Source organism: Pelobates fuscus, chromosome 6 (assembly GCF_036172605.1).
Source record: "Pelobates fuscus isolate aPelFus1 chromosome 6, aPelFus1.pri, whole genome shotgun sequence".
Taxonomy (NCBI): Eukaryota; Metazoa; Chordata; class Amphibia; order Anura; family Pelobatidae; genus Pelobates; species Pelobates fuscus.
Genome location: NC_086322.1, coordinates 22409142 through 22425883, shown reverse-complemented (window position 1 = coordinate 22425883; position 16742 = coordinate 22409142). Strand labels below are relative to the sequence as shown.

General features: G+C 48.1%; 1 protein-coding gene across 1 annotated transcript; it reads right to left on the bottom strand.

The window, feature by feature from the left end:
- Nucleotides 1–3668: 3668 nt before the first annotated feature.
- Nucleotides 3669–15146, bottom strand: LOC134615302 (uncharacterized). Its single transcript, XM_063459797.1, has 4 exons — nt 15128–15146; nt 6503–7349; nt 5863–6043; nt 3669–3965 (listed from the first exon to the last, which is right to left on the bottom strand). Exons 1-4 carry the CDS (start codon nt 15138–15140, stop codon nt 3762–3764), a joined length of 1245 nt encoding a protein of 414 aa, XP_063315867.1. The 5' UTR covers nt 15141–15146; the 3' UTR covers nt 3669–3761.
- Nucleotides 15147–16742: the final 1596 nt, after the last annotated feature.

Here is a 16742-nt window from a genome sequence, read left to right as displayed (position 1 = left end):
CCCTCGTTCTTACCATAAGTTACCCCAGACTCTCTACTAAGGGTCAGCCTGGGCACCTCTTTTTAGACTATGCTATACTGTCCCTACTACCCCATCTATCTAACTTCTATATGTATTTAAGGTATCAAATTGTTTTTCTCTCCTTTTTGTGGATTACTCAATAGTAATTTATCTCTATATCCTAGCACTCTAATGCCTTCATTGTCATTCGGATACTGAGATTTTCTCCACTTCACTAAAGGGGAGTTTTTCTAAGGGCCTCAAGCATATCTTGGACACAGTTATATTGTATCCTCTCTACAGTTTTTTTCAATAAAGTTACAGTGTATCACTGTTTAGGCTAGGATACATATTTATCTAGTGTTACTATGCTTTCCCTATAAAATACCTTTCTTACTTCTTTTTGGTACTTACCCAAGGTATATATATATTTTTTGTACAACTAGTGTTCTTTTTCAAATACCAGTCGGATTGGGAGTTTCCCCTTATCTCCGTTTAAAGGGGAACCATCCAATCTACATATTTCTCTGCAAATCATACGTAATTACAAGGGTTCAAGCCCATACTTTAGGTGGAACTGGTACCACCGCCCTGACCCCATATACCGGTCCCCAACTCAACAGTTTGTTGGCTAGGGACGACGGGATCCAATACATAGTACCTGACTCTTGTGGGGTTCCTGTTAATATTGGGGCTGCTTTTGAGGTGTTTGAAGAAGACGGTTTCTCTGTAATGGAGAGATAATTAAGTTAGTGTGACCCAATTATCTCCCAGACACAGGAAATGTTTGTAAAAGATCACCTGGCACCCCGACTGGGTACCTCCATTGAAAGATGTTCCTAGAGCTTACAAAGGGCTCCAAGCGCTCCGCCAGACACCACAACCACCGTAGACCTCACAAACCGCCGCAGCTTGGTAGGGGTCTCGCCGTCTCCTACCCACCCTGGACCTATGGCAAGGCTCCAGGTTCCAGTGGGTGAACCTCTCCAAGAGACTGAAGCAGGAACAAGCTCTTACAAGAGCTTAGAAGTGATTATCCAAGGGAGCATGCAGAGAATAGCAATCCCTTGTAGTGATAGCAATTCCCCCAATAAGAGACAGGACTCTAGATTGAGGGTGAAGAACTCTGGTTTAATGACACACACTGCTTTTATGCAATTCTCCCATGCAAGGGAGATGCCCACAGACAATTATACATTAGCCAATCACACAATGGTTACATCCCACACATCTCCCCTTATCCTGAGAGGTAACCCAATTATCCATACAGTTTAAAAACATGCTTTTTACCCAACTTTCATAACTCTAAAACTATACATTCAATCTTCAGCACAATTTACTTACAAACATATCCAAAATTCAACCAATTCCATCCAGGGGTTAAAGAGTTAGCTGGAAGTCCTTTATGACCGACCGCAAGCACATTTTCCTGCCCAAAACAGTTCCATGGATTTGGGCTGTGCGGTCGGTCAATTTTACACTGAAAAAATTACTAAGTCCCATTCAAACGGGACTTAGTCTCTGTGGCTTAAAACTCGGTACAGGAGAAGGCAAGGGTCAGCGGGGTTCGTTGAAATGTGTAGCCGATTTCAGTTCCATGGATTTGGCTACACATACCGCTGACTTCGTTCGAATGAACAAAGATGGCCGCGCGTGTGTGTGTCTCGAATGGCGGCCACTTCGGCTGTATCCGAAGTGCCAATTTAGATTTGCAACACTGCTCCAATGTAAAGGGCGAGGAACAGCATTATAAAAATACATTATGCCCAAATACAGTTCTTAAAGGGTCAGTAACAGTATAATATCAGTCCATAAGCCCCAACTCAGTTCCTTAAAGGGCAATACATCTCAGGCCATAGTCGCAGGGCAGGAGGCTGGCAACCAGGCCCCTCCAAAAACCAGTGGAGGTTACTTTCGCCACAATGTCTTGTTAGGTTTTGGAATGGAGACCCCCTGCTTGGGGTCGGAGTATAAATTGAGAGGGTTTGACCTGAATAATCCAGATGACTCCCAGAACCATGTTTTGGTTAGTTACTGGGTGAATACAAGCTTAATCACAGTGGTTACAGTCTGGCTAAGAGGAGAACTAGCTAGCCAGTCACCCAGAGTCCACCACACAAAAAACATGCCCTGGCGATCGATCACGAGAAAACCCAGACAGACAGTGGGCCCCTTGGTCAAGTCAGGGACAAGGGAACACCAAAGATAGGGTGACTCCCTGAATTGAAGGGGGCTTTAAAAATTAATGCAGAACCAGGACAATAAGTAGCCGCCCTTCTGTTCCTATAATGCTTAGCTAGGCATCCACATTTCCCTTGTTCCCTGGCCTGGTGCACCTGGATATGGTTTGAGAGCTACCACACTCCAAGCACTAGTGTTTGAATGTGGCTCTGAATTTAATCTTCCTGGCGTGACATGGGTTGAGTCATAATGGCTAACCAGAGGAACACATTTATCTGGTGCCAACCCATGGATGGCCGCACAGCCATCCTTTGGAGGAATTACTTGTCATACTGCCATCAGCTTAAACCCCACTAGATGTTACATGAGGTCCCAGTAACTGATAGCTGAAGTAACTTTCCCCCACTAACGCTCGCCAGGATCACAAAGTTCAGAGCCAACACCCAGATGTCGTAGGGATCTTCCCGAACCAGAGTTTCTTTGTCCTTATTGGACTCCTTCCCCTCCTCAGGGATGCCAAGGAGGCAAAATATATTTCTAAAACCTGACAGTTTAAAATCTTGCCCTTCTTTTCCTGCTTTAAATTCCAGCCCAGAGGGCCCGCTCAGCACATTATAGGCTGCCCCATGAGCAACATTCTTTGCTATAAAAAAGGACTGAGCCACATTGTACCCACCTGTCCCCCTATAGTGGGAGGAGGGAGTACAATCCCAGAAACAGTCCCAGGCAACAAGCATAGCCACCTGGTCTTAATATGGTTATCCACTGAATGTGCTGAAGTTAGAGCCCTTTAAACACATTCCCATTGTGGGAAGATAATTTATGCATGGTCCCAAGTAGGCTGCCCAAGTGCCCCTGTGCAGCTTGCAAAGGATTTGATGTTGTATACAAATAGCAGAGGACCCTGCAGGACAGGAGAGCAGAGTAGGATCAAACGTGCTGGATATGCAGGACAGGTCTGGAAATCTGCAGTGAAAGGATCCCGATTAGAGGAAGCCTCCCACCAGGAGGGAGGTGCTGTGTAATGCAGCAGATGCTGTCGTAGGTAGCATCGCTGCAGTGGAAGCCTGCAAGTGCACCATCTGTACCTGCCATCATCATGCAGTACCTTAGCCCTCAGGGCAGCATGCATGCTTTCTATGCCAAGGAGGCAGTGTGATTATATACTCCAACAAAGCCAAGAGCTGTTGCTGAGTAGATTATGGAAGTAAAAAAACCTGTAAGAAACACCCTTATATATCCTGAACCTAGCTCCCAGCCATGCACTTAACATTAACTCTTCAGTGCTCCCCCAAAAGGGACTTGCCCTTCCAGCTTTGCTTCCCTCCCAAGGGTCAAACCTGTAACAGAGCATGAGTACTGAGGATCATTCATATAGCCAGAATGTGGTAGATTCCATATAGACAAGCATTTCAAAGTTAGAGACAGACTGAAGATTCTAGAACACATTTTATTAACCAAAACATGACGACATTTCAGATAGACGTTCACATTCTACCATGAACAGAACTGTTGCCATCATGCCCGGATCAGGTTCCATGCAGGAGGATCCCATGGCAGCATTAGAAGTCGTATCCATCTCATGGTTTGTAGTCTTCCTGGCTAACCATCAGATTATAGTAAGTGACCCCTTTCCATGTTCCCTGGATGGATGTCTCATAACCAAACAAGGTGCGGATCTTGGCACGGTATGGCACATCCATTTCTCCCTTTGTCACGGATGCCACCATACGTATTGAATGCCCACCTGGTACCGCCACATCTGTGCTGGAGGTGAAGGTAGTCTGCAGAAGTCAGATATTTGACACAGTTTTAGGACAAAGACATTTAATATGAGGTCATCTTTCTATATTTGAAAATGCACAGAAGAGTTATTAGCTAGATCCTGGATTTCATGCAAGACATTCTAGGCCTAAGACCCATGAAGAATTTGACAAATATCAGACCATTGTTGTTCCATATGCATCTTCAAACTGCACAAGAGAAACTGTTCTGAAGTCAGTAGAATATTTTGATGCCATTTACCCACACAAGACCATATAGATTCACATCACTGGATTACATGTCTGACAACCTGTAGGAACACTTGACTAAAAGCCTAAACACACCACATTGATTGTCAATACTATGGTGGAGAGGTATTACAGCCATCTTTCATTTGGGAAGTCTTCCGTAATTTAGATCCAGTTATTACAAAGGATGCTACATTAGGGAAAGAAACATTGCACATGCAAAGTTCTTAATTATGTGCTGGGGCTAGTTGCACTCTGATCTGGACTGCTGAATGTCAGTTTGATGCATGAAAAACAAAACATCTGTCACCAGTGTGTTTTGCTGACAGATGTAAAAGTCTTGCACACAAGCTGAGTGGTGAAACAGACCAATCACAAGCTTCTCTATTGGACGTGCCAGAAGCTTCACCTTGTGCTGGGTTCAGCAAAGTTTAACCTTTTTTAAAAGGCATTACCCATTAGTCACGTCAGTGATTTTGTAATGAAAAGTATATTTTTATTATGGAGTAACCTTTCAGTCATACCAGATGTCCTTTCATTTTGATTTCTTGGCCAATAATAGCAGCATTTCTAATGCATAGCTCCACCCTCACCAGATCAGGAAACAGTTGAACAACTAGACTGTAGGCATCAAAAGGTCCTCCTCCTTACAAACAGTCTCTGTCCTCAGTCAGACAACAGGAATTGCATTATATAATGAGTTTTGCAGCAATTAATTTTGCTTTAATTATTCTTCCTGGCTATTTATCATGACAGAACCAGATATCCAACCTGGGTGTTATCTGAGCTTTTTTAAGTGGACTGAAATTTGGAAGGAGGGCATTGAAACACATTATCATCGCCATTTATATAGCGCCAACAGATTCTGTAGCGCTTTACAACACTTGCAAAGTTCATGGTTAATTCTTCCCTGTCCTGATCCGGCTGAAGCTACCCATAAGTGATTCTTCCATGATAAATAGCCAGGGAAAGAAATCTACTGGCAAGTATGAAATACCATTGTGGTATTATTAGTCATTTAATACAAGATTTCTTTTAATTAGCTATCCTTAAGTGGAACTAAAATATACAAGAAGGAAAATATGGGAGACACCAGCAAATAAATGCCCTCTCCTAAATTTGCTCAATTAGAGACCCTAAATACTAGCCTTATGAAAACAATTGATTGGAACAAAACAAAGTGCATATGTCCATCTCCATACATTATGCACACATGCCAAGAGATTTGGTCAGGAACACAGGTTTATTATTTAAAGACTTTTGAAGTACTTAAAGATATGGGGTTCCATTTATTTAAATGTAGAGACTGCCCTCATTTCCAGTAGTGCTTGGAAAATGTAGGTCCAATTGGTTTTGTGGGAGCATGATTTATAGCAGGGGTAGGCAGCCTTCAGCACTCCAGATGTTGTGGACTACATATTGCTTGCAAATGAGGGGAAATTTAGTCGACAACATCTGGAGTGCTGAAGGTTACCTACTGCTGTATTAGAACATTGGTGGCCACATTACCATCTCTGGTAGGAAGGTTAGTAGGCAAGCGAATGAGCTGGGGGATTCCTTAAAGGGAGAGCTCAATCTTTGTAGTGGGTCACAAAGCATCAGAGTTTACAGTTTTGGTGGTTTTGTGAAAAAGGTGAATGGTTATACATTCAGAGTATAAACTCTTTACCTGGGTTTCATTGGTCTTGGAGAAGTTCCAGGTATGAGTTGTGCTCGTGTTGATGGAAATCTTTGACTCTGTTTCTCCTATGAATGGGACTCCAGCTTTAAAGCTCATCTCTGCACCAACAGAGATTGTGAATCCATGTTGCTGGCTGAAGGTGCTGCTCTCAGTCATGGTCTTTGAGAACCTAAAAGCAAGAATGCACATAATGCCCCCCATCCATGAATGATTCATGCCCCACAGGGTGAGTGGCATGGTTGGGGGGAGGATTATGACAGAATTGGAGGGGTTAATGTGATCGGGTGAGTGACAATGCTAGAGAAGGGGAGTGTTCTAGGGAGAGTATGGCATGGGTGAAAGACAGGATTGGGGAAATTAGACAGTTACACCATATAACATGCACACATACACGTCATGACAAGCATTTAGATGCATAGCATGACACATGCAGATACAGTGACAAATACAGAGCATGGGTCACCTGATCGGCTCTTGAACACGCTGCCTAGGTTGTTGCACCATGCATGCTGCAGTGCACCATATGGCAGTCATGCACCCCAGTCACAGGGCGGCATGGTAGGTCCACCACTGCATGGGGCAGCAGTTCATGCACTCTACATATTTCCCATTATATGGTTATACTCACGAGAAGGTGTGCTTTAATGGGGTGCTGCTCTTGTTCACATAGATCTGGCTCTGCACCACCTCTGTGCCTTGTGATAGGACTTTCCCTGAATCTGGAAGGAATTCAAGGCTCACAATGCTTTGGATGGTTTTATCAATTGTGAAGGAAAGGAGGGGGTATTGATTGTAATCCCAGCCCAGATTCTGTGCATTCTTCAGATAGCTGGTATTATCAACGGTCGGGGCTCGACCTTTATAGATGTTGCCATTCATTGAATCCACACACCACAGGTCAAACTCTGGGGAGAAAGCCATGAAATGTGTCAGAATCCGCCAGCCTCCATTTCCAATAGTTGTGCTGGAGCGAAGCCATTCATCATTTGCTTTGGTTGGAGGGCTTCGCATCACAAGCTTGTCATCCTTTGTCACTGCATACAAGATGCCTTTAGGGTCAAAGAAAAGGGCGTAAAAGTCATTCCATCCGTCAGTTCCTATTTTGGTGGCTTGGCCATAAAGCCAGGACACATTTTCATTGCTTGGTGCTGGACCCTTGTAGAACTCCCCATTCTTGGTAGCTGCATACAGAAGACCATTTGGATCAAAGAAGACAAATTTAAACCTATCCCAGTCAGATTTGCCAACTCTCTGGGCAGTAGAGAACCAGTCCAGGTTTGGATTTGAAGGCATAGCTCCCGTGAAGAGTTCTGTACCACGCACAGCAAACAGCACCCCTTCTGGGTTAAAGGCAAACTTACTGACATTATTCAGCTTCCCTACAATGTTTGATCTGGCCCCAAAGCTATCCAAGCGATCTTTAGGAGGTAATCCAGCTCTGGCAACATAATCCTTCACAGCAAACAGGAGGGTATCTGGAAGTCAATAGAAGGTTATAGCCACCATCAGACAGTTAATAATACAACAGTATGAAAGTACAACATGGGGTTTGTGCCATAAAATATTGTAATCTTTGGCACTTCAGATGTTATGGAGTGCATTTCCCAGAATGCTGGCAGAGCATCAGGGGAGATTTAATCTACAACATCTAGAGTGCTGTAGTTAGCCTATCCTGGTTCTAGAGGAGTGATTATATAGAGTTTGATTCTTGAAGAGCAGGTTTTTAGATGACATTCTTAGAGAAAGTCTATTGCGAGATCATATCAAGATTGACAGTGATGCAGACAAGACTAAATTCATATTTACAGAACTGAAGGTATCTATCTGGAAGTCTATTTAGCTGTCACAAATCTGAAACAGAAAAACACACACTATTCCAGTTCGAACACAAACTTCACATGTGGAGAGAACAGAGTACATAAGAGGCTCCCAATTCCCATTAGGAGAGCCTACAATATTATTGTGCTAAAGTTAGACCGAGGGATTTGAGAAACCACTTGGGGCTCCAGGCACTGTGTTAGTAACACACCTGGCTAGCAGTCATTTCACAGCCAATATAGTATTGACAACACTCCCACCTGCAGTTATAACAACTAAGCAGTGATGAGAAGTAGTTCCAGCATGAAGAATTTGCAATTCAACCCTACATTTCCCATATGTCCCAACAGGCCAAGGCTCTTTTAACCCCTTAAGGACACATGACATGTGTGACATGTCATGATTCCCTTTTATTCCAGAAGTTTGGTCCTTAAGGGGTTAAAGTCCTATCCATGGGTGTAGGAACCCCCCCAAAAAATCTGCGGGGATAGCATTTTTACTCGCCGGGTATATTCTTATTCCATAAACTAGGAGTTTGTCCCATTGTACAGCGCTACAGAATTTGCAGTCGCTATATAAATGATTAAATAATAACATTAAAGGGGTTTTACTTAACCAGATACATGCATGTACGTAGTGGGGAATCGCGATGCAGCCTAGAACAAAATCTAACCCCATTCAACCCCCCAGTAACGACAGACCACTTAGTATGGATGAACCAGGCCACAGCATTTATTATCACAAACCAAATTACTGCATAACACATCCATAACTTTATTTATTAAATCTCTACCTTTCTGTAACCAAAACATTAGACATAAATAAGCATAAATTAACATATATACATATATAACTCCACCCATAGTGTTATACAGTGACCCAACCGTTCTGGCCAATAAAACCATAGAGTGGTTCCTAATCACCACTTCCTCTCACCTCCCCCCTCGTCATAAAAAAATCCTTCCAATGCCTGCCATCAGCCGACCTTATCCACGCTCGATGGGCACGAGACCTCAGGCAACCTAAAGTTTAACCTTTGAAGCAGGGGAGGTTTGAGACCTTAAAAACTTGTTCATCTCATTCCATATACTTAAACGTAACCTCAAACTCAATTGGCAAGGACATACCCCCGGCTAGCTGTGACTAAATATACTAATAGGGCGGGCGGGAGGGAAGCGGTTTGCTGGCCCGAATCCCAAGTGGCACTGAGGTAAGACCTCCCCCACACAGAACATAATCCCACCCACAGACTTTCCAAACCACTCCCATGCATCCTTGTCCGCTATCTCCCCAGGGCCTGAGCCGGGATCCTCCTGATGCTGCGCCCCCTATTTAGTCAAAATGACGAAATAGGAGGATGCGAGCAGGGAGCAATAAAACACTTCTATTCAGAAGCGTCATTGCTCCCTGGTGTGCATGCGCAGCTTTGCCGCACATGCACAGATACTTCATAGGGCGGCATTCATGTCTCGACTAGAAAGCACCCATAGTGGCCATCTGAGTGTCCACTAGAGGTATTCTTCTGCAGTATTGTAAATACTGCCTTTTTACGAAATGGCAGTGCTTACTTTAAAAAGCCTGCAAAGACATGCTATAGACACCAGAACTACTACGTTTAGCTGTTGTGATATATTTTGAATATAGAGAAGAAAAAAGAATCATCACAAAATTTAAGAATTAAGATGTCTATCATTCTAAAAATTTAAAAAAAAATATGCACATTCCCAGCTTAATTTTTAGCACGACATATGACGCAAACATTTTGTACTTTGCAGATTACTTTTTATATTTTTTTTATACATATACAGATTGTGTAATACTGCCCCTGAGTTAGGGTGACCACATTTCCTAGCTGCCATTCAGTGACACTGTCAGAAATGCATTCCATGCCTATTAGAACCCCCCCCTACCCCTTCCATGCCTATTAGAAACCCCCCCCCTACCCCTTCCATGCCTATTAGAAACCCCCCCCTACCCCTTCCATGCCTATTAGAAACCCCCCTACCCCTTCCATGCCTATTAGAAACCCCCCCTACCCCTTCCATGCCTATTAGAAACCCCCCCCTACCCCTTCCATGCCTATTAGAACCCACCACCACCACCACCACCCCCCCTTCCAGGCCTATTAGAACCCACCACCACCACCACCACCCCCCCTTCCAGGCCTATTAGAACCCACCACCACCCCCCCCCTTCCAGGCCTATTAGAACCCACCACCACCACCCCCCCCTTCCAGGCCTATTAGAACCCACCACCACCACCCCCCCCCTTCCAGGCCTATTAGAAACCCCCCCTACCCCTTCCATGCCTATTAGAACCCACCACCACCACCACCACCCCCCCTTCCAGGCCTATTAGAACCCACCACCACCACCCCCCCTTCCAGGCCTATTAGAACCCACCACCACCCCCCCCTTCCAGGCCTATTAGAACCCACCACCACCACCCCCCCCTTCCAGGCCTATTAGAACCCACCACCACCACCCCCCCCCTTCCAGGCCTATTAGAACCCACCACCACCACCACCCCTTCCAGGCCTACTAGAACCCACCACCACCACCACCCCTTCCAGGCCTACTAGAACCCACCACCACCACCACCCCTTCCAGGCCTATTAGAACCCACCACCACCACCACCCCTTCCAGGCCTATTAGAACCCACCACCACCACCACCCCTTCCAGGCCTATTAGAACCCACCACCACCACCACCCCTTCCAGGCCTATTAGAACCCACCACCACCACCACCCCTTCCAGGCCTATTAGAACCCACCACCACCACCACCCCTTCCAGGCCTATTAGAACCCACCACCACCACCACCCCTTCCAGGCCTATTAGAACCCACCACCACCACCACCCCTTCCAGGCCTATTAGAACCCACCACCACCACCACCCCTTCCAGGCCTATTAGAACCCACCACCACCACCACCCCTTCCAGGCCTATTAGAACCCACCACCACCACCACCCCTTCCAGGCCTATTAGAACCCACCACCACCACCACCCCTTCCAGGCCTATTAGAACCCACCACCACCACCACCCCTTCCAGGCCTATTAGAACCCACCACCACCACCACCCCTTCCAGGCCTATTAGAACCCACCACCACCACCACCCCTTCCAGGCCTATTAGAACCCACCACCACCACCACCCCTTCCAGGCCTATTAGAACCCACCACCACCACCACCCCTTCCAGGCCTATTAGAACCCACCACCACCACCACCCCTTCCAGGCCTATTAGAACCCACCACCACCACCACCCCTTCCAGGCCTATTAGAACCCACCACCACCACCACCCCTTCCAGGCCTATTAGAACCCACCACCACCACCACCCCTTCCAGGCCTATTAGAACCCACCACCACCACCACCCCTTCCAGGCCTATTAGAACCCACCACCACCACCACCCCTTCCAGGCCTATTAGAACCCACCACCACCACCACCCCTTCCAGGCCTATTAGAACCCACCACCACCACCACCCCTTCCAGGCCTATTAGAACCCACCACCACCACCACCCCTTCCAGGCCTATTAGAACCCACCACCACCACCACCCCTTCCAGGCCTATTAGAACCCACCACCACCACCACCCCTTCCAGGCCTATTAGAACCCACCACCACCACCACCCCTTCCAGGCCTATTAGAACCCACCACCACCACCACCCCTTCCAGGCCTATTAGAACCCACCACCACCACCACCCCTTCCAGGCCTATTAGAACCCACCACCACCACCACCCCTTCCAGGCCTATTAGAACCCACCACCACCACCACCCCTTCCAGGCCTATTAGAACCCACCACCACCACCACCCCTTCCAGGCCTATTAGAACCCACCACCACCACCACCCCTTCCAGGCCTATTAGAACCCACCACCACCACCACCCCTTCCAGGCCTATTAGAACCCACCACCACCACCACCCCTTCCAGGCCTATTAGAACCCACCACCACCACCACCCCTTCCAGGCCTATTAGAACCCACCACCACCACCACCCCTTCCAGGCCTATTAGAACCCACCACCACCACCACCCCTTCCAGGCCTATTAGAACCCACCACCACCACCACCCCTTCCAGGCCTATTAGAACCCACCACCACCACCACCCCTTCCAGGCCTATTAGAACCCACCACCACCACCACCCCTTCCAGGCCTATTAGAACCCACCACCACCACCACCCCTTCCAGGCCTATTAGAACCCACCACCACCACCACCCCTTCCAGGCCTATTAGAACCCACCACCACCACCACCCCTTCCAGGCCTATTAGAACCCACCACCACCACCACCCCTTCCAGGCCTATTAGAACCCACCACCACCACCACCCCTTCCAGGCCTATTAGAACCCACCACCACCACCACCCCTTCCAGGCCTATTAGAACCCACCACCACCACCACCCCTTCCAGGCCTATTAGAACCCACCACCACCACCACCCCTTCCAGGCCTATTAGAACCCACCACCACCACCACCCCTTCCAGGCCTATTAGAACCCACCACCACCACCACCCCTTCCAGGCCTATTAGAACCCACCACCACCACCACCCCTTCCAGGCCTATTAGAACCCACCACCACCACCACCCCTTCCAGGCCTATTAGAACCCACCACCACCACCACCCCTTCCAGGCCTATTAGAACCCACCACCACCACCACCCCTTCCAGGCCTATTAGAACCCACCACCACCACCACCCCTTCCAGGCCTATTAGAACCCACCACCACCACCACCCCTTCCAGGCCTATTAGAACCCACCACCACCACCACCCCTTCCAGGCCTATTAGAACCCACCACCACCACCACCCCTTCCAGGCCTATTAGAACCCACCACCACCACCACCCCTTCCAGGCCTATTAGAACCCACCACCACCACCACCCCTTCCAGGCCTATTAGAACCCACCACCACCACCACCCCTTCCAGGCCTATTAGAACCCACCACCACCACCACCCCTTCCAGGCCTATTAGAACCCACCACCACCACCACCCCTTCCAGGCCTATTAGAACCCACCACCACCACCACCCCTTCCAGGCCTATTAGAACCCACCACCACCACCACCCCTTCCAGGCCTATTAGAACCCACCACCACCACCACCCCTTCCAGGCCTATTAGAACCCACCACCACCACCACCCCTTCCAGGCCTATTAGAACCCACCACCACCACCACCCCTTCCAGGCCTATTAGAACCCACCACCACCACCACCCCTTCCAGGCCTATTAGAACCCACCACCACCACCACCCCTTCCAGGCCTATTAGAACCCACCACCACCACCCCTTCCAGGCCTATTAGAACCCACCACCACCACCACCCCTTCCAGGCCTATTAGAACCCACCACCACCACCACCCCTTCCAGGCCTATTAGAACCCACCACCACCACCACCCCTTCCAGGCCTATTAGAACCCACCACCACCACCACCCCTTCCAGGCCTATTAGAACCCACCACCACCACCACCCCTTCCAGGCCTATTAGAACCCACCACCACCACCACCCCTTCCAGGCCTATTAGAACCCACCACCACCACCACCCCTTCCAGGCCTATTAGAACCCACCACCACCACCACCCCTTCCAGGCCTATTAGAACCCACCACCACCACCACCCCTTCCAGGCCTATTAGAACCCACCACCACCACCACCCCTTCCAGGCCTATTAGAACCCACCACCACCACCACCCCTTCCAGGCCTATTAGAACCCACCACCACCACCACCCCTTCCAGGCCTATTAGAACCCACCACCACCACCACCCCTTCCAGGCCTATTAGAACCCACCACCACCACCACCCCTTCCAGGCCTATTAGAACCCACCACCACCACCCCTTCCAGGCCTATTAGAACCCACCACCACCACCCCTTTCAGGCCTATTAGAACCCACCACCACCACCCCTTCCATGCCTATTAACCCACCACCCCTTCCATGCCTATTAACCCACCACCCCTTCCATGCCTATTAACCCACCACCCCTTCCATGCCTATTAACCCACCACCCCTTCCATGCCTATTAACCCACCACCCCTTCCATGCCTATTAACCCACCACCCCTTCCATGCCTATTAACCCACCACCCCTTCCATGTATATTAACCCCCCCCCCACCCTTCCTTGCATATTAGAACCCACCCTACCCCTCTCCCTCATCCATATTAGTATCCCCTAACCCCTTCCAATAATTTTTCTACTTCCCATCCATATTAGTAGCCCCCTTAACCGCTTACATTCCTTTTTCTACCTCCCCCTCTCCCCCTTTCTTTAACCCTTCCATTAATGAACACAAAAAAATATAAAAATCAGGCAGCTTTTTTTTTTCTTTTCTCCCCCCTACAAACTGTTGTCCCCCCTTTTACCTGACATATCAGGGGTACCTCTGGACGTCTGGCGGGCAGTGTCAGACTGAGTGCCGGGTAGTCACGTGACACCCGGCACGGAGGGTGAGGTGCTCCCCTTCCCAGTCATCAGGGAACCGCACGCAAGCTGAGGGCACCCGCGGTCGGCAGAGCTGGGGGGGGGAAGGGGGGGGGATTTCTCTATAACCTGTCCCCCCGCATGATTTGCTGGGGGGATGCGTCCCCCTCATCCCCCCAGTTCCTACGCCCATGGTCCTGTCCTAGTATCGCTTCCTGGCATCCAGAAATTACTCTCCGCATGCGGTTCAAACTCCGCTTAAAGAGAGACATCAAGCAGCAAAACCAATACACCAGGCTGTGTTAGTTATGGTGTGTTCCTTTAAAAGGTTACACCACCCACCATGACCACTTCAGTGATTGCGATGATAGAAGCTGAATACCACCCACCATTAGCAATCCCAGAATAGGACACTGGTGGGAGTGGAGTAAATTTCATTACTGACTACACTCAAGTGGCAGGGCCCGACCCAAAATAAGTACACAGTTTTTCTAGAGTCGTGACAGTTAGGAGGCATGGAGGAAATATTTCCAGCATTTCAGTTTATTTGTAAAGTGAGAGCAAATGCTACATTTAAGAAAGCCAGACAGGAAAAGGGCTATGGCATTAACGGAGATTCCATATTGCTACTATTGAAAACATTATGAATGGCAGACAGTTGTCCCTTCAGTTAGTAAACCTATACGATTAATTCAGAGAGTTTGTTTAGTATCCTGGATGACATTCTTCTAACAAACAGTAGCAGAGAGTCAGCGAGGAGCTACCAAGAATGTTACAGAAATGGTCAGCTATAAAGAGAAACAGGAGGATTTGATTCCTGAGCACCTCAAGATTATAAAACACACAATTTAAGAGTAAGTGGAAAAGGTAAGTGAGGAAAGACTTCTAAACCATGGAGAAACTAGCAAACATTATTCTCTGCTCAAAAGCACCACAATTAGAGAGTAGGCTTGTTTAGCATCCCTTAAAATTCACTTTATTCTACAGGTATCCCTTACCTGGTGTATCCATTATAACAGAGAGATCGGAAATCAAGCTCCCAAATCTCTAGTCTCCCAGAAAAAAATCCTTCTTGTTTCCTCTAGGAGTCTCTGGCTTGTGTAGATCAGGTATAAATTGATCTGCCTCGGTGCATTAGCTTTATAGCCAGGACCCCTCCCTAAACACAGCTGTACCTGGTTAAATGAGTGTGAGAATGATTATCTGGCAGGGGAAGAGTTAACATTTTACACATGTGTGAAGTCATCCCATTACAGCTAAACTCATTTGGGAAGTTATGTATAAAAATTAATTCATTGTCTTCACTGTTGCTACAGATTTTGCGAATACATCTATTTCTTAAAGGAACACTCCACAGAAAAAAAAGTTAAAACATTTCAAAAATGTGTATTTCGGAGGCAGGTCTTGTGCAGAATCATGACTGGCATTGTGGTTGGATAATCCAGTGATGTGCAACTTGGCATTTCTCAAACTTTTCCCGCTGGTTGTGGCTCTCTCGCTTTGGGGGCCTCTGCTTAGGGACAGGAAGGTGGGTCTACAACCTATATAATCACAAGGTGTTTTTCACGCATGTCGTCTCTGTTTTGGCTTTACTTTTGTAAAATAAATCATGACACGGTGTAATATGCCATGTGTTGTTGTTCCTTCTTCGGCACAATCCCCAGTGGTGACCACCTCAGCCTAGCCAATGGGGGGGTCCCGAAAGGGACCTTCCATCCTACACAACTCCCCCTCCTTCAAGACCTAATCCCACACCAACCCAGCTAACTCCAAAATGGACTTTAAATTCCGAAACCCACCCTCTCAAACTCCCTGTTGCCAAATAGGAATAAAATCCCCCTGCAGGAAAGTCAACTTCAGCAATTCTGCATCCTCCTTGTTACTGTAGTGGCTTAGCCACAATATCGGTAATAGCGGTAACTGGCCCACCTCATATCTGGGTTAGACGACAGCCGCTGCCGAAATTGCTTGTCGTACGTCCACCATACAAGCCCACTTTATGTCCGGTATGCCAACTTCACTATGTGATCATTCAAACGGCCACCTGGAAACCTGCGGACCATCACCATCCCTCTGAGGAGTATTCTCCTTGGGGAACGGTGGAGCAGAAGGGTCCTCCACCCTGTGCCATACAGCCCACCATATAGGGGCCCGTTGCTCCACTCCCGTCCATACACGACTTGTCACAGCATGGGAATCCTGGAGTTCGTTCACTGAGCGCACCTTCTTGACCTGCTAAGGCGCCCGTCAGAACACTACCCTGGGCACAATACCCGTTACCGCCCACCTCCGAGCGTCTCCCCACAGCACCCCTTTTTCTGCTGCCTGGTTGTGATATTGGGAAGGTACCCCCGGTTAAGGTTCCTTCCGCAGCATCCCTTGTTCCACTGCCCAGTTGAAATACTGGGGAGTAGTGATGTACCGAACTGTTCGCTGGCGAATAGTTCCTGTCGAACATAGCGTGTTCGCGTTCGCCACGGCGGGCGAACACAAGCGCGGTTCGATCCGCCCCCTATTCGTCGTCATTGAGCAAACTTTGACCCTGTGCCTCACGGTCAGCAGACACATTCCAGCAAATTAGCAGCAGACCCTCCCTTCCAGACCCTCCCACCT